At 41.1% G+C, this 19567-nt stretch overlaps 2 protein-coding genes across 2 annotated transcripts; one reads left to right on the top strand and one right to left on the bottom strand.

The window, feature by feature from the left end:
- Nucleotides 1-1698: 1698 nt before the first annotated feature.
- On the top strand, nucleotides 1699-2626 carry LOC123463617 (olfactory receptor 4C45-like). The gene is given in 2 exon segments (XM_045159879.1): nucleotides 1699-2105; nucleotides 2107-2626. Coding segments are annotated over 2 exon segments (927 nt in total).
- A 7342-nt stretch (nucleotides 2627-9968) lies between these two features.
- Nucleotides 9969-10877, bottom strand: LOC123463676 (olfactory receptor 4C3-like). Its single transcript, XM_045159881.1, has one exon. The coding sequence runs from the start codon at nucleotides 10875-10877 to the stop codon at nucleotides 9969-9971; it is 909 nt and encodes a 302-aa protein (XP_045015816.1).
- Between the last annotated feature and the right edge of the window lie 8690 nt (nucleotides 10878-19567).

The following is a 19567-nucleotide window of genomic DNA, read 5'->3' as shown; positions in this document are numbered from 1 at the left end:
CATATTGATGCTTTAAAGTTAGATTTTGTGAACTCAATTCATTAAGAAGGATTATCAGTCATCACCTTCAAGAGCCACCTAGACATAGAAAATAACTCAGGGACTAATTTTCCTGAAAGAAACGTGTAGTTTTCTTCAGTTTCACTGAACTGAGATATCATGATTCTGACCTCTATACCAAGCAATTTGGGTAGGTATGTGTATGTGGGGAAGGGGGGCAGTTGTGCAGTGTGACTTTTAGAAAGGTTTGAGGAGAGAAGAATAAAATGGCACAAGAATATTAACGTCCCTCCTACTTTTTGGTAACAACTAACTTACTCTGGAAAATCCACATCTACATCATTTAAAAGAAAATAACACTTTTTGTATAACTCCAATGTTTGTTCCAGTTAGCAATGAAACCCAAAATTCATCTTATGTTGGCTGGTTTTATGCCAAAATGGAAAAGTATATGATCTTAGATAACCATCTCATTTTAATAGGAAATGAAGGTTAACTTCATATCTCACTTAATTGCAATTATAAAATGAAAGGGGAGAGTAGAAAATTCTGAAGTCCTGAAGACAATCACATAAGCAAGAAAAATTTAACCACAAGGACGATTTGTTTTCAGAATATGTGAACGTTTTCTTTTCTTTTTTTAATTTTTTTTTTTTTAATTTGAGAGCGACAGACACAGAGAGCAAGACAGATAGAGGGAGAGAGAGCGAATGGGCGCGCCAGGGCTTCCAGCCTCTGCAAACAAACTCCAGACTCGTGCGCCCCCTTGTGCATCTGGCTAACGTGGGACCTGGGGAACCGAGCCTCGAACCGGTGTCCTTACGCTTCACATGCAAGCGCTTAACCGCTAAGCCATCTCTCCAGCCCTCTTTTATTTTATTTTTGACGTAGGGTCTCACTCTAGCCCAAGATGACTTGAATAGTCTCTGTAGTCCCAGGCTGACCTTGAACTTATAGTGATCATCTTACTTCTACCTCCTGAGTGCTGGGATTAAAGGCGTGTGGCACCACGCCCATGGAATATGTAAACTTTAAATGGAACTTTGTACCATCTGGACATGAACAACCAAAGATAGAGAGAAAAAGACCAGGTAAGAAGGGACCTTGGAGACCCCAGTCTAACATCTAGAGCTGCTGAATACCATAAGCCAGTTCGCTGTCGTGATGATAGCTCCTTGATTCCAGAAAGGAAAATCTCTGTGCACAGCTCTGTACCTCTCTCTTATGTGTGTGATACGACAGGGAGGCATGGGCCAGTGAACCCAGGCTGTATGGCTTTAACATGACTTGTATCTTCTTTATCCAATACAACCCGACTTTAATAGCATATTGTATTCATAACCCTAAATATGCTTGTGAATAGACATGTATAACTTCAAAACAATTGACATTGATTTTTGGTCTAAAAAGCATAACAATGAGAGAAAGCCATGTTTGTGACTGTTCAGAGGAACATAAGAAAATAGTTACAAAAACACTGTTGTATTGTAGTGTTTATTAGTCACATGACCTACTACTGCTCATCTCTAAAACTCTATGCTATCTACAGAGGTAGGAGTAAAAGTGTACCATCCCTTTCAGGAACCAGAATTCACGAGATAATGAAGTGTTTTGTATTGAATTTAAAAATACTATAACTTCATAAAAAGGCTATGAATTTTTTTCAGATCCCCATATACCTACAATTCGAATGAATTGATGGGAAGGATGGGCAATGTAACAGAATTCATCCTCCTGGGCTTGACCCAAGACCCAGATCTGCAGAAACTCTTATTCATTGTGTGTTTAGTCATCTACTTGATCACCCTGGCAGGTAACACGCTCATCTCAGTCACCATCTTCATCAGCCCAGCCCTGGGTTCTCCCATGTACTTTTTCCTGTCATACTTGTCCATTATAGATGGTTTCTACTCCTCTTCCATAGCACCCAAGATGATCTTTGACTTAATCTCAAAAAACAGCACCATATCCTTTAATGGCTGCATGACTCAGCTTTTTGCTGAACACTTTTTTGCTGCAGCTGAAATCATCCTGTTAATTGCCATGGCCTATGATCGCTACGTAGCCATCTGCAAGCCCTTGCACTACACGACCATCATGAGCCGACCTGTGTATTTTCCTGGTGGGGGCAGCGGGGATTTTGGGGTTCATTCATGGAGGGATACAGATTTTGTTTATGGCACAGTTGCCATTCTGTGGCCCCAATACTATTGATCACTTTATGTGTGATTTAATTCCGCTCCTGGAGTTGGCCTGCACGGACACTCACACTCTGGGGCCCCTAATTGCTGCCAACAGCGGGTCACTGTGTTTTCTCACTTTTTCTATGCTGGCTGCTTCTTATGTCATCATCCTGCGCTCCCTTAGGAATCACAGTTCTGAGGGGCGTCGCAAAGCTCTATCCACCTGTGCCTCTCATATCACTGTGGTCGTCTTATTCTTTGTACCTTGCTCATATCTGTACCTAAGACCCTGTACTTCCTTCCCCATGGACAAGGCTGTGACTGTGTTTTGTACCTTAGTAACACCCATGTTGAACCCTTTAATCTATACCCTTAGAAACAAAGAGATGAAAAGAGTTATGACAAGACTATTGGACCAAATAATGAAATCTGGTGATAAATAAGTCCTATAACTTTTATTCTTAGATAAAAATATCTAGCCCTGACTCATGGAGATTTGTTCTTCTTAAATTAAATTTTTGATAGTCAATTATCCTCTCTGTATCAAATTTTAATTGGCTAATAATTGTGTTTATTATGGGTATAGTGTGAGAGTACATGTAGACCTTGTGTGTGACCAAATCAGGGCAACAACTATTTCCATCCATTAAATTTTTCTCATTTGTTTGTGTTTATCTTCTCTGCTTCAGTATAAAGTGAGTGAGTAGTTTCTGTGAACCATGACCCCTGCTGTACTGGGAATTTCTTGTTTCTGTGATAGTGTATTTGCTGCTCAGAATCTCACCTCACAGCTTTTGTCCTTCTCCTTTCTAGTCTGTAGACATCGCTGTTCCACTCTCACTCCCTATGTGATCAAACATCTTGCATTTGATATATGGTTGAGGACATGCAACATTTTGCTTTTTGCACCTGATTTGTTTTCCTTATACCATGTCCTCTAGTTCCACCCATATTGCGACAAATGATAGGATTTCATTCTCTTTTAAACATTTTCTTAACAGCCTTCATACATAAGAACAATATACCAATCCCTCCCTCATCCCCCTCCTAAATCCCCTTTCCACTGACTCCTTTCTTCTTTCCAACAAGCCCTTCTTCTATTGTGATGTCATCATTTTCCATCCTCTTATGCAGGGCTTCTGTAGGTAGCCTTAGCAGCTGTGATGTCAGGTGCCATGGCCACCTTGTGTCTGGAAGACAGTGTTGCAAAGTCTCCTCTTCATCATCACTGGCTCTTACGTTCTTCTGCCATCCTTCGCACAGTGTTCCCTGAGCTTTAGGGGAGGGAGTCTGATAAAGATTTCTTACTCTTTGCTAAACATTCCACTGTAGGATTTCATTAATTTTGTGGCTGAATAACATTCCAGTGAGAAAGCGTACATTTTCTTAATCCATTCTTCTATTGATGGAAACAATTTTTGTTAATACATAACAAAGGACTGGACTATAATATTTGCTAAGACACAGTAGCAGCAGTATCAAGAGGTCACAATGCTCCTAGAAGCCTTGATAAAACTAAATTTCCCTACGATAAGAAGAAAAAATACATACAATATAAATACCACTTGGATTATATTCTGCTTATTCCAATATACTCATAACACAGAAACTTTAATATTTTTAAAAAGCATTCATGACCACTAAAGAGCCAAAGGCCCACACAGTCCTATTTTTGGCCTAATTATAAACATGAAACAGATCAATGACTGCATTTAGTAAAAGGGTGTATTTAAAAAAAGAAAAAGCATATTAAGGTAGCATAGAATAGTATGTCTTCAAGGAGGTGTTCATCAAAATATGGACCATATAACCAGCTACATACCATTCCCCAGTATTGATCTAAAGGACTCCAAGTCAAAATATGCAGATACACATTCACATGAATGTGTTTTGTAGCACTCTTCACAGTAGCTAAGTTAGAGAACCGACCTACATATCCACAAGCAGAGGAATGAGCAAATAAAATGTGTTTTGTAAACACAAAACAGCTTTTCAGCCATCAAGAACTGAGTTATGGGACTACAGGTCAAGTTGGCATCCGCCTAACCACACCGCACTTCCTGGGAAAGGAAAGGGAAGACATTAAGGGCTCATTGGGTCCTCCAGGGGGGAGCAGACTCTAATAGCCCTCCTGTGGGAGGGTGCAAGGATCAAAGAAGGGAATCAGCTGATTCCCACACTCTAGGGTAGCCCACCAGGTCCCCAATCTCCTCAGGCATCCGTCCTAGCTGTACTCCCAGCCTCAGGTTCTTCCTGCACTGAACACAGGCAAGGGGGCGCAGGCCAGCCGACCAGCATAGCTCTACCAGCACCTCCACGCTGGAGAATGCCTCCACTCGCTGCTGCCCCCAACCACCCCTCCCCATGCATGGACCCAGGCCAGCGCAGCTCCACCCAGGAGAATGATAATGCACTATCTGCACCTCCCACCCCAGCGTGCAGTCCCAAGCCAGCAGGCCAGCACAGCTCCTCTTGTGCCTCCAGGCTCATGAACGCCATCCCACTGTCACCTTACATCACCCATCCCCCTACGTGCACCCAGGCCAGCAGGTCAGCATAAGCCCACCCATGCTCCAGGCTCCCAAACACCACCCTACATACTGCTGTTCCCCACCACGATGCATAGACCCAGACCAGGAGGCCTGCATAGCTCCTAGGGCACCTCCAGGCTTGGGAACACTCGCTGTGCCTCCACCACCCCAGTGCACAAACCCAGACCAGTAGTCTAGCACACCCCCAGGGGACCTCCAGAGCAAACACCATCCCACTCGCCACCAGCGCCTCTCACCCCCATGCATGGACCTGAGTCAGCAGACCACCATAGCTCCACCCTCTCATCCACATACATGTACACTGCACCGACCCAAGCCAGCAGGCTAGTGCTCCCCCAGGGGACCAATAGATCACCCACAGAATGGGAAAACTTTTGATGGCTGTACAACTGACAGAGACCTAATTTCTAGAATCTACAAAAAACTCAAAAAACTAAACACTAAAAAAATCAAACAACCCACTCACAAAATTTGGCAAAGAACAGTCCTCAGAGGAATAAATACAAATGCCAAACAGACACTTCTGAAAATATTCATCATCTCTAATCATAAGGGCAATGCAAATGAAAACAACTGAGATTCCACCTTACCCCAGTAAAGATAGCAAACATTTAAAACAATCAAATGAAAACAAATGCTGGAGAGGATGTGGAGAAATAGGAATCCTTATTCATTGTTGATAGGAATGTAAGATGGTACAACCACTATGGAAAGCAATATGGAGACTCCTAAAAAGGATGACTATAGAGTTACCAACAGACCCAATTATTCCCCTTCTGAGAATGTATCCTAAAACCTCCATGCCTCAGTTCAGAGAAATTTTCTCAATCATGTTTAAAGCTGCTCAACTCATAACAGCTAGAATCAACCCAACCAAGATGTGGTATACCTACAAAATGGAATTCTACACAGCAGTAAGGAGAAATGACACAATGAAATTTAGTTGAACCTGGAATAGAACATTGTCAGCAAACCCACCCAATCACAGAAAGATAATTGCCACATGGTCTCACTCATCTGTGACTCCTAACCTGAACCTACCTGAGATACTGACATACCTAATAAGCATCTCGAGGCCCAGATATTTGGGAGGTTGGGGCAGGAGGGGAAGGTAAGGATGTGGGAGAGAGACACAAAATTGGACCCAAACAGCAATCCTAAAAGACAGACTAACTGGTTGAACCTTCATCAGGTCCTTAGAAGGAACACCTGAATCACAGGGCCCTGGAGAGGATACAATGAAGACCAACCTTAATCTCCTGTTTCTCTCTCTCTCCCTCTTCTTTCTCCCTCTTCTCTCTACTCTATCTTCCACTTATATTACCTATCTTTTTCTTCCTTCTTTTCCTTGGTGCTGGCCTGAAACTCCTAGTACCAGCATGTGACTAACATCCACAATGAGCTGTTGATCAGAGAGAACTATAAGGTTTCCCAAAAGATAACAGATTTCTGTCAGAGTACTTGATGACCCACCAAAGGTTAATGATAAAACCCTACTGCTGAAGATACCATATGCTGTTGGTATGGGACATGAACTGGCTTGAAGCTGGAAGAGTCCCCCACACAGTTAGCTCATCTAGTGCCAGAAGCTGCTACATGAGTGACTGGGGGGAAATGACCAACATTTGTCTAAGCAACTTATGGTCTAAGCTACTCAGCAGCAAATAACCTAAGACAATGCTCACACAGGGCAGTAGTGGCACACAGCCATGGTGGGTAACCAACTGCTCTTGATTTGGCTAACTAAACTGCTCAGTGGAATGGAACCCATAGCTGGAGCTGGGAAACAAGTCAGAACCACATCCAAAAAATGAGCCCGCTCTACATTATCAGCTCCTACCAACCATGGGCTACAAGAGGGCCTACACCTATTAAATTCTCTCTAAAATAACAACAGTTGTCCCATTTATTTGGTGCTGACTTCACTCTCCATTAGAGAATTTGCTTCTCTTTTCCAGCTGTACGCAGATCCTGAGAAGAGAATCAGCCTATCGCACCTCATCACGGGCCCCAGCTGAAACCAAGAGTGGGGAAATGAGCAAGAGTGCTGCTTTCTTGGTGAACCTGGTACCAGAAAAATGGTGAAGGAAATAACAGAGAACACTCAAACTCCTACCAAACCAGATATACAGAGACACAAAGGCTCCCAAAATCTCATCACTAAAGTAGACCTAAAATGAACCCAATATGGCTCAGGGAAATTTGTGGAAGAGGGAGGAAAGACTGTTAGAGCCAGATCATTATGCACAGAGCCATTGCCTCTTACACTTTCTGGTTAGACCCTCTTCTACTTTGATAAAATTTCCGCCCTCCTCCATGTAGCAATGTTAATGAGCTCAGTTATCAGGGACGACATGGAGGCAGAGACTACAGCGGCAAGATCATGACATAACATGTCACGTCCAGAAGACACTGTCCCAAAGTGTTCCTCCGCACACTCTGGTTCTTACATTCCTTATGACTCTTGAACCTGGGAGGGAGTGGTAAAGATGTCTCCACACTGAGAAGGCAACATGCTTTTTGTCCATCAATTTGACAAGTCTTCGGTCTCCCCAGTAGTCATATGAGGACTTTTTCCAAATATATGTGTAGAAGTGAATCAGTTTGATTTTTGTTTATTTATTTATTTATTTAATTTGAGACAGAGAGAAAGGGAGAGAGAGAATGGGTGTGCCAGGGCCTCCAGCCAGATGCATCTCCAACTGCAGATGCATGCGCCACCTTGTGCATCTGGCTTATGTGGGTCCTGGGGAATCAAGCCAGTTACCAGCAGGGTGTGGGAAAGCTGACACATCTCTGACATTGTCTGACTATATTCACATTATCAAATGTGTTAGTCTTAAGCTGAGGCTGGGTATCTTTAACGATGTTAATACAAACTGTAAATTCACATATCAGCTATTGACTCTAACTTTGTCTTTGTATTCTGCATTTTTGTTACAAATATCTTCTCCCAGGTAGGGACTGGTATCTTCTTATCTTCTTAGAAGTAGTTTGTTTACTAAAGAGCTACATCTTTTAATCCATTTATCATCTCATTTCTGAAAACTTTCTCTAGGCTAGATCATGAATGTATCACCAAATACTTTCTTCTAATGATTTCTCAGAAGTGATTCTTGAAATAAGTAGGTTTTTCTCATTTGGAATTTAATTTTGATGTCATATGAAACAGGAATTTAGTTTTATTTTTGAACTCACAAATGGCTCTACATTTTCTTATAGGGTTGAATCCAAAGTCTTACTGATGGCATCATTGTAAACAACTATGGAATTCAGTTTCACTTGTACCTAGCTATTATTAATGTACATAAAATAGTCAATTATACAAATAATTATTATATATAATTTGTATATTATTATAATAATTATAATGTAATGTACTCCATTAATATTGTATAATTAATAACAAAATGTGAAAAGTTAAAGAAGATAATATTTTGCTTTAAAACTCTTCATGTTTCATTTTATTAGATACACAAGTTTCAGGATGAAGTAAGAAGACATTCTATAGCCAAACCTTGTTTATTCTTGAAGTTAAGTTTTGAAAATGTTTTCTTATATTGAAGACATTTCATATTAATTTCTAGCTTGTTTTCTTCATAGTACAAAAGTGGATATGGGCCTGTGGGTGGCTCAGCATAAGCAGATGGGAGGGTGCAATACACTAGCACACAAGCCCCCAAAACCAAAAAGTGGATTTAAGCCGGGCGTGGTGGCACATGCCTTTAGTCCCAGCACTCAGGAGGCAGAGGTGGGAGGGTCACCATGAGTTTGAGGTCACCCTGAGACTACATAGTGAATTCTAGATCAGCCTGAGACAGAGTGAGACCCTACCTCAAAAAAACAAAAAAAGTAGATGATTTCAACAAGCTGAAATACAGATTTTCAAGCAAATTATAAAGCTATTATAAAATATGGAAGCCTATAATCTTAAAAGGCAAAAAGTTACAAGGTATATGGTAAAATAAAAAAGATGATGTAAACATGGGTATGTCTTCCAGATTCCAGAGCATGAGACTACCTTGGAGTGTGAGACAGGAAGAGTTGTAACACATGAGAAGAAAAGCTATTTATTCTCTATCCCTCACCAAACAAGTGTTCTGCTATAAAGACAATGGACATTTCAAACTTAATAAGAGAAAATAAAGCAATCTCTTTGTGGGAGGAAAGGACTGAGGTCGACACAGCAATATCAAACATGTTAGGAGTTTCCTATGTATGGGAAACTGTATTTTAAAAACATCTACATGATCTAGTTTAATTCTCAAAATAACACTTTGAAACATAAACTGCCTTTACATTTTCCCCAGTTTTATTGAGGTTATAATTAATACCTTTAAAAAGTAGGGAATCCATGGGACGTGGTGGTGCATGCCTTTAATTTGAGAACTCAGGAGACAGAGGTAGGAAGATCGCGGTGAGTTTGGGACTATTTTAGGACTACAGAGTGAATTCCAGATCAGCCTTGGCTAGAATAAAATCCTCCCTTGAAAAATATAGGGAATCCTTTCAATAGTTACAACATGGATAGACATGGAGAGTGTACTAAGTAAGATAATCCAGACATACAAAGATGAATGCTGCATGATCTCACTTAAATGTGGAATCTAAAATATTTATAGTCTTAATTTAAAGCATCAAGACCATATAGATAGTTTCTTTTTCACTTACTAAAGTCATGTAACTAATAATCACAGGAACTGAGACTAACTAAGAGTCATCTATCTGAGATCACAGAGCTTGGAGCCAAGCCCTTAACCATCTGCTGTAGTGTAGATGCCACACTGATGATGTTACAACAGTGAGGAGAAGGAAAGAAAACAGTCTTGGATGTATACAGAACTGCTTATACACGGATAATATGAAAGTTTTATTTTTGCCTCAGCCCAGTTAATTGTCACACAGATTCAAATGGATTGCCACCCAAAGACAGGGATAATGGATCAAGAGTAATGATTTTGAGTTGTAAAACTATACAGCCTTGATCAAATAGCAAATTGACCACATCAGACAATAGTTTCCTTATTTCTGAAATAGGAATATTGAGAACTTAGGTTATATGAACTTTATACAGCTAATTTTATAATAAAGTACAATTCAAGAGAAAAGTCTATGAAGATGGACGAATAGATAGATGGAATAAGATGAAACACAACAGTAAAAAACAAGTTTTGGTTGTTCCACATTTACAGTGTATTTTTCATTTTACCACTCATTACCTACCTTCAGTTTCTTACAGTGTGAACAACCTTCTCATGGCACTTTTTACCTCTTCGTTCCTCAGAGTGTAAATGAGTGGATTCAGCATAGGAGTCAGAATACCATAAAATACTGCCATGGTTTTGTCTATGGACAGCGTAGTTGAGGGCCTCATGTAAATAAATATGCATGGCATAAAGAACAAGGCAACAACAGTGAAGTGGGCCCCACATGTGGACAGGGCTTTGCGTCTCTCCTCCACACTGTGGGACCTCAAAGAGCGCAGGATGACAATGTAGGAGGCAACCAGCATGAGGAAGTTCAGCAGGCAGATCACACCACTGTTAGCCACCACCAGCAGACCAGTGACATAGGTGTTGGTGCAGGCCAGCTCCAGCAAAGGATATAAGTCACACACAAAGTGATCGATCACCTTGGGCCCACAGAAGGGCAGCTGAAGGACCAGGAGGAGCTGAACCAATGAGTGCAGGAAGCCTCCTAGCCAAGCCACCTCCACCAGGAGGGCACAGAGGTGCCTGGTCATGATGGTCGTGTAGTGCAGGGGCTTGCAGATGGCCACATAGCGATCATAGGCCATCACTGTGAGCAGAATGATTTCAACTCCTCCCAGAAAATGGGCTCCAAAGAGCTGGGCTAAGCAGACACCAAAAGAGATGGCTCTCCCCTCATGCAAGGAGTCAGCAATGAGTTTAGGGGCCAAAGAAGAAGAATAACAGGTGTCAACAAAGGATAGGTTAGAAAGGAAAAAATACATGGGAGAAGCGAGGCTAGAGCTGGAAGCGATGGTGACCACAATGAGCATGTTGCCACAAACCGTGACCGCATAGATAATCAGGAAGACCACAAAGAGAGCTCTCTGTACCTCTGGCTTCTGTGAGAGTCCCAGAATGAAAAATTCTGTAATATTGTGTGGTATTTCCATAGATCCTGAATGTACTGAAAGCGCAGGTGCAGTAGTGTCTATAAAGTAAAATAAATAAATAAAGGAATTAATTCCAGGGGATGGAAATGATTGCAAAGTTTGCTTTGACACACCCAGTTCCCTGTGTCCCTCTTAACCCACGGTGGTCCAAAAATCTTATAGCAATTTATTCTTTTACCCATAAAATGTGAGTATATGTCTTTTGTTTCTCTGGGAACTAAATATTACAGTTACTAGATGAAAATTATAACAATCATTCCAATTTGCAATTTTTGTTATGGTTGAAATTAAACATTTAACCTTGACTTTCTAATTCAAACTGGATTGCATTTCTGTTTTCAGGATAAACAGGATGGTGTGTGAGAAAGAATATTTAGGAGCTCCTAAATCTCTGTTTATCTGGCTCATACCTTTTGAATTTCAGCTTTCTACCTGGACTTTGAAGAGTATTTTTATCTACTTTTAGATAGTCTTGCTGAAGGCAATATTAACTGCAGCAGGACTTGAAGAAACTGAGGAGGTGGCAGTTAAAGATGTCCCAAGGATCCCACTCCTCTCCTGACTCCTTTACCTTACTCATGCCCTGGTGTGGACAGCATCACATCTAAAGTAGTAAACCTAATTTCTATTATCTCCTTTATATATCTTACATCTGTATTTCGCTTGACTTTGCCTTAGCAAAAGTCCATGTACTACGCCTACAGTCTATGAAGAGGACTGGATGTAAAACAAATAGTAATAAAATGAACTTAATTGGGATATCACTCTACTACATGAGTATCTGTTTTTTGGCTGGATAATGGGAAACTACAAGGGGACAAAGAATAGGTGCTCTGTCTTGTCTTCACTTTTTTTAAGGTAGAATTTCACTAAATAGCCCAGGCTACTTACCCTCCTGCCTCAGCCTTCCTAATACTGGGACTACATACATGCACTACCATGCCTAGCTCAGAAGGCATACCTTAATTAGCTATAAATTATAATCCTAGATGTCAGAATATAATGATATTAGGGGAAAGCCTGTGCCTATACTACCCTTTATTCTAAAATACATATATAGGGGCTAGAGAGGTGGCTTAGAAGTTAAGGCACTTTCCTGCAAAGCCAAAGAACCTGGGTTCAACTCCCCAGGACCCACAGAAGCCAGATGTGCATGGTACTACATGCAAAGACAAAGTTTCCTGTTTGGGTTATTCAAAGCAATTTTTCTGAGGAATCTAATGAAAATGCCAATGAAATTATATTACTTTATTTTAGGTTGCTTTCTTCGTTTATTTTAAATATATATTAGCAAAAAACATATTATCAAGCAGGGCTTTGTAGTGTGTGCTTGTGATACAGAACACAAGAGGTTGAAACAGGAGGATCACCATGAGTTCAAAGCTAGTCTGGGGTACATAGTGAACACTGGGCCAGCCAGGGATATGTAACAAGACTCTGTCTCAGAAAGCTAAATGAAATAAAAATAGATCATTGAAAACTTACATTGATTAGATCTGAGGATAACACAGTACCTTCACAATCTCCTTACATTTCAACATCATGGAATGATAAACCTGGAAACAATCTTAAACTCCAGGTATGTGATCCCAAATTTCAGTTTTATGTTTTTAAAATCCTAGATGAGAGCCAGAGGTGAGGTGTCACATGCCTTTAAGCCCAGCACTCAGGTGGCAGAGGAAGAAGGATTACTGTGAGTTCTAGGCCAGTCTGGAACTACATAGTGAATTCCAGGTCAGCCTGAGGTAGAGTGAAGCCCTACCTCAAAAAATGTCCTAGATGTAATACACACTGTTTTTATACAGTGAAGTGAAACACTGATTATATAGTTGCCATCAATTAAAAAACTTACCTAAGGGCTGGAGAGATGGCTTAGTGGCCAAGTGCTTGCCTATGAAACCTAAGGACCCCAGTTCAAGGCTGCATTCCCCAGGACCCACGTAAGTTACATGCACAAGGTGGCACATGCATCTGGAGTTCATTTGCAGTGGCTGGAGGCCCTGGTGCACCCATTCTCCCTCCCTCTCTCTTTCTCTCTCTTTTTCTTTCCCTTTCTCTTTATCTCTCTCTTTCTTTCATAACGAACTAACTAAATAAATAACTTATCTAAGAGGTGGAGAAATGGCTCCATGGTGAAAGGTGCTTGTCTGCAAAACTAGGTTTGATTCCCCAATACCCACATACAGCCATGTAGGAATGCATTTCCAGTGCCTAGAGGATCTCTTGAGCCTATTCTCTCTCTCTCTCTCTCCCTCCCTTCTACCCTCTCTCAAGTAAATAAATAAAAATAAAACTTAAAAGAAAAAGAACCAACATGGCTGTATAATATGCACTGTGTACATAATTAATGGGAAAAAAACATAAACAGAGCTGGAGAGATTGCTCAATGGTTAAATCCACATGATAACAAAGCTTGAGGGCCTGGGATAAATTCTTCCATATCTATGTAAAGTCAAATGCACAAGGTGGGACATGCATCTGGAGTTGTGTTTGCAATGGCAAGAGGTCCTGGCAGCCCATTATCTCTCTCTCTCTCTCCTTGCAAATAAGCAATAAATAAAATATTTTTAAACAACAGTAGCAAAAAAAAGTTACCTGAGGTGAAAATTATATACTCTTGATTCCATTGAATTAATTGTAAAGCCCAAAGGGGATCATTCACTTATAAGTAGCTAGGAATTCGTTTTCATCTCCCACTTTCTTTTTATTTGCTGAAGAACATGATGATGCTGAAAATCATCTTCTTTTATTTGAGACTCAGAAAAATGCAGTACAGTTAATCTAAAGCCACGTGTGTGGTTTAAGGCAGAAGCGTAGCCAGGCTCTAGATCCTTCCTGGTGCTAAGCTGTGTCTTGTCCTGTATAACCGCCACCCCCACTGCCTTCTTCCTCTGGCTTTGGCAAGTCAGAAAAGCACTGCAGCTAATCTTCAGGAGGAGACACCAGGGATGGAAAGCAGCTTGCTCACTCAGCTTTATAAGAAGAACATTCAGGAGCACTGACAGAGCCAATCTTTCCCCTTTGCTGCTGTAAAGAGCTATTTATGAGGCGGAAAAGTAGCTCAGGGCTATAACCCTGCATGCACTCTGTGTCTCTGAGGGAGACCACTTCCCTCCCCCTCATAGGATCACCGACTAGAGCAGTCCTGGGAGCAACTTCTGTTGTTGGGACAATATTGAGTCCATCAGTTAATTAATCCCTGTGAATACAGTTTGGTCTCCCAAGAAAGAAACTTCTTCTCTGCTTCTTAAATTACTCTGCGTCCAACTTGTGTCTAGAGGGGCAGTCCAGACATTATCAAGAAATGACTCAGGGAAATTTTGCGGAAGAGGGGATGGAAAGAATGTCAGAGTCACATGTTGGGTCATGATATGCAGAGACATTTATTGTGCCAATAACTGTGGGCTAACTCCACAATGCACGACCCATTTATATCAACAAGGAGGGTCCACTGGGAGGGGGTAGATCATGGATGAGCATAAACAATGGTGCCAAACGGCCTGTATTTGCTGAAAAGAAAAATAATAAAATAAAATTTAAAAAAAAGAAGAAGAGAGAGTGTAGGTATTTCAGGAGCTGATGGCAAAGGAAGCCACTGACAACAAAACACCATCACCAGTGTTTATGGGGCACTCCGTTCTAGGCACAGGGAGGTGCCCTCTCACGACATCATCGATTTCAACTCCCCTCTACAAAGCTGAGAACAGAATCGCTGTCCATTCCTCAGGCCTCTACAGTGCAGGGTGCTGAAAGATGGAGTGAACTAGGGTCATAACAACCTGAATTACGTTTTTACCACTTCCACCCTTCTGTATTTACTTTATTCAGACCCTACTACACATAAGATAATATTTTGCTAAAAGCCAGGCACATCAAAGTGAATAGACAGTCCTATTTCCAAGTAACCCAGAACCTGTAACATGAAAGGAGTAGCATCCACAGGTATACACCTCCAAATCAAAGTAGGCTAGAAAACAAGTAATTAAGAAATCAAATAAATGGTGTTGCTGAGCTAATTTTACTTGCATTTTAATGCTAATAGGATTGACTGGCACATTTCTCTCCATAAATCCACATTCCCATCTGAGCCAAAAAAAAAAAAAAAATCTTCATATAGGAATTAATTCAACAGGGAAAGAACTTCATGCATACGTAATGGAATTTCTGGTCCACAGGCCTAAATGTGATTAATAATCATTGATAAATGTAGCAAACATTCCTTCATGAAGTGTGTGACCATTTACGTTTCCAGTCCGCTTGTTTATATGCATCAGGGAATTATCCAGTACTGATGCATCCCCTTCTAAGCCTTCTCCAAACTTTCTGTTTCCTGACCTAAAAGATCCTAAAAGTGACAAAATAGAGAAGATTCAGTCTGCTACCAACTTATTCCCCTTACTTTAAAAGGCCCAGCATCCTTGCTCAGTAATCCTACAGTATTTCTTCACCCAGAATATGTTCCCACTTCTACTCAAGACAGTTACAACCTTCTTCACTTTCCTCAAAATCCCCTCTCTAACCCCAGTCTCTAGGAGTATAAACTCTTTTCTTTTTAACTTAACCCAGAATCCCTCCAGTCTTGACAAAATTTTCTTACAACTACATTGAAATCTGGAACTTTTCCTTCCTTCCTTTTTTCCCCTCTTTTCTTCATAAGAGTCAAACCTGCCTTATTCCCACCTTTACTCCCTAAATCCCCAACAAATCTCTTGCATATTTATTCTATCATAACATCTATTTCATATATAAATATGAAAATTTTAGACAACCAAATAAGCCTTGAATAATCACTTCAGGACAGAACATGACTACTGGCCATACAAGAAGCAGAAGAGGTCCTCTGCTCTAGTCACCTGGAAAGCACATAAGCCACCATGAAATGCCACTGCAGTGCTCCTCCTACATGGCCAACTCCTGGTGTTAGAACAGAGGAGTGGGTGGAGATACACATTGGTTTTCTAAGTGGATATTGGAAACTGCTAATGGTTGTCTGCTTATGTCAAATATGCGTAGAAACTAATGATTCAGAAAACTCCATGAAGCCATGTTGTGCTTTGACATATGTATAAGGGTGCTTCTAGATTATAATTGGGTTATGTCCCAAGAATTCAATCATAAATTGAAAACATTGTAAGTCAAAAATATTCCAATGACAACCATGGCCTTATGCATTCTCAGAACACTTACGCAGCCTAGAGTTGGGCAAAAGTTTTCTAAACAGACTATTTCATAACAAATTGTTTAGTATTGCATATATACACAATCATTTTGTAGACAAATGTGAAATCACAAGACATAATATCTAACTAGGCTGGAAGGACAGCACACTACAGAACACGGGTCATTTACCTCATGAACAGTGGCTAACTAGAAGCTATAAATCACTGCACCCATCATTATTTCAGAAAAAAGATCAAAAGTTAGGGCTGGGGAGATGGCTTTGTGGTTAAAGGCATTGGTAACAAAGCCTGCAGTCATGGGTCCAGTTCTCCAGTGTCCACATAAATTCAGACACACAAACTGGTGTATGTGGAGTTCATTTGTACTGACAGGATGCCTTTTGGTGTGCCCATTCTCTCTCTCTTTCACTCTCGCTCTCTCCTTTCTATTTCCTTGTAAATAAATAAATTATTTTAAAACAGATCAAAATTGGACTGGAGAGATAGTTTAGATATTAGGGAACTTGCTGCAAAGCCTACGGAGCAAGTTTTGATTCCCCAGTGCCCACAGAAATCAGAAGCACAAGGTGGTGCAGGGGTCTGGAGTTTATTTTTAGTGGATAGAGGCCCTGGAGTGCCCGTTCTTATTCCCTCTCTCTCTCTCTCTCCCTCTCTCTCTCTCTCTCTCTCAAATAAATAAGTGATAAAATATTAAAATTCTTTTTTCAAAGATCAAAATTTAGAATTTGTGGTATGGTAAATTTTCTGTCATTATAATGTAGCATAATCAAAAGTGTTGGTATGTTGTGCTTCCAATTTTATTTTTTGAATATGATTTTTTCCTACATTTTTATCAAGTAGAAACTTTGTATGGACACATCATATGTTGGTCCCATCATTTCATTCTCCCTGTTCCCACTCCACTAAGGGCCATCTTAGTGGGATTGCTGATATTCACCATGTAGTTGTAGGTTATGAGCTGTGAGAGCAGCAGTCTCTCGTTGTGGGGAGGGCTGGGTCTCTGGATAGTCCTTCCCACCTGTGGCTCTTACATTCTTTCTGCCTCCTCTTCCACAAACTTCCCTGATCCTCCATGGGTGTGCTTTCATTCTACTTTAGTGTTGAGCTCTCAGAAGCTTCTGGATTTCTGCACTGGTGTGTTTTGAGTGTCCTCAGTGTCTATCTGCATCACCCTGGCCCAATTATCCGGCTCTCTGTGGATGCAGCATACTCGCTTGTCTGGCCAGGTTCTCCCTGGTTTCACCTGGGCCCTGGCTGCTGTGTGAGGGGCAGTTCATCTGCCAGAAGCCAGCGATCTGTTCTTGTCTTGTTGGTAGATTGTGCTTGTCCTCAGTTCTTCCTGCTTTCTGATCTTAGCACTGGAGCTGTGGCGTGGTTCTGAGTCTGCCACTTTGATCAGAAATCCTCACCTCCTGGATATTTTTTATTATCACTTTGACCCACTGGGTGTTCACTATACATTACTTAATTTTTACACACTTGTGAATCTTCTAATAATTCCTTTGAATTGTAAATTGTCCAATCAAATGGTCCTGAATATCTGAATGGTTTAGGAAAAGGCCTATTTGTATGCTGCCTACAGGAGTCTCTCCTCAAATATTCAAGAACATATGTAGACTGGAAGTAAAGGGATGGAAGAAGGTGTTCCTTGAAAATAAAAACCAATAGCTGAAGAGATTGCTTAGTGGTTAAGGCTCTTGCCTGTGAAGCCTAAGAATTCATATTCCAATCTCCAGGTTCCACATAAGCAGTGATGCAAGCTTTGCAATGCCATACATGCACACAAGGGGGCGCACGTGTCTGGCATTCATTTGTAGCAGCTGAAGGCCCTGGTACGCCCATTCTTTCTCTCTCTACCTTTTTCTTTAATAAATTTTTTAAAAGAAAATGAAAACCAAAGTACTAAACTTTTATTCAAAAATTATTTTTAAAAGTAGGAGAAAAAGGAGGAGAATAAGAAAGTAGTCCTGTTTAGGGCTGAGCAGACAATAGTCACTTACTGTTCTTACTTTGCATCTCTGCATTAAGCACTGCCCAGCACAAAAAGAATTTTCTCTGATCAAGGCAAAACAGTATTAGTCTGTGGCTATCAATATACACACTTAGAAGCATCCTGTCCATTCAGCATAACAATACAGGTTTCCCCTTAGAACCTGTCACTGTCCTAGACATGTAGTTTTGTTCACAGTACCGGAATGAATTACCTCTTGTGGAATGGGCCTTTAATCCAATCAGAAGTAGTTAGTTACCCTATAATAGTCATTCCACTGTTGCAACAGTGGGCTCATCTTGCCTGGCTGTTTGGTTGTGGAGCACCCACAGTCACCAGTTGGGTAAGCCTTGTGATGACTCTTCTCATCCAGCAGCCAGCACAGCTCCTTCCATTCGTGCCACAAAAGCTGGTCAGAATGGAGGCAACTTACACCTCAGATCCAGTTTCGCTTCTCTACATCCTATAACTAAAATGTACAGTGTGGGCTGGAGAGATGGCTTAGCGGTTAAACACTTGCCTGTCAAGCCTAAGGACCCCAGTTTGAGGCTCGATTCCCCAGGACCCACGTTATCCAGATGCACAAGGGGCAGGCATTGGGAGTTCCTTTGCAGTGGCTGGAGGCCCTGGCATGCCCATTCCTATCTATCTATCTGCCTCTTTCTCTCTCTGCCTGTCGCTCTCAAATAAATAAATAAATAAATAAATGTATAGTGTATTCAGTAATGGACATAGCATTTAGTTTGGTGAGCACTCAAGAGTGATAGTATTGTTTTATCCCACAGCAGCGTGTATTGTTTTAGTGGTCACTGACCAATGACTCATGGGGAGGGGGTCTCACACTTAGTTCTGGGTTTTTTGTTTTAATAACGTATACTTCTGGGTGCAGCTTTATCTACATGAAGAGCACCTTCATTCAGTCTCTTTTTTAGATACACCTTAATTGGTTTACACAGTATTCGGATTCTCATGTTTTTCATTCATCTTTAGTTTTGATTAATGCTCCCTCCACTGCCTCCTCTCCACCATTCCCCCACCCTGATTCCTGTTCAAACTGTCTTCCTCCCCACTATTCCCCACTCGGCCTTCACACTGCATGTGTTCGACTATTTCTTCTCCTTTCCCCATGGCTCTTTTCTAGCCTCCTGAACTCTACAGACAATCGTTCTAACTTAAACACACAAATCTAAACATTGGAAGCTAGGATCGGCATATGAGAGAGAATATGCATTAATTGTCTCTCACTCCCTCCAAGGAATAACATGGGAGAGTGGGCAGAAAGAATGTAAGAGTAGAAAGAAAGGGGGAGAAATGCTGTCGAATGTTGTCTCTTGTACACTCATGAGCTTTCAACATCTGTGGCTTCCTGCACAAAATTGAGCCAGTCAACATTCCACATTGGGTGAAGGAGAGACCCATGAGGTCCTCTCCTCTCAAAGGAGCTCTTGGCAGTTAATTGTTGCTGGGAGAGGAAAAGTCATGTTCAGTGGTTCAGCCACTGGTAAGTTGTCCATACTGCA

The sequence above is a fragment of the Jaculus jaculus genome, chromosome 1 (genome assembly GCF_020740685.1).
Source record: "Jaculus jaculus isolate mJacJac1 chromosome 1, mJacJac1.mat.Y.cur, whole genome shotgun sequence".
Classification (NCBI taxonomy): Eukaryota; Metazoa; Chordata; class Mammalia; order Rodentia; family Dipodidae; genus Jaculus; species Jaculus jaculus.
Note: the sequence above shows the minus strand (reverse complement) of the source record. Positions and strands in the feature narration are given on the sequence as shown.

What these genes read in the sequence shown, in the direction of transcription:
- LOC123463676 (XM_045159881.1), bottom strand. Translation starts at nt 10,877, where the DNA reads ATGGAAATACCACACAATATTACAGAATTTTTCATTCTGGGACTCTCA.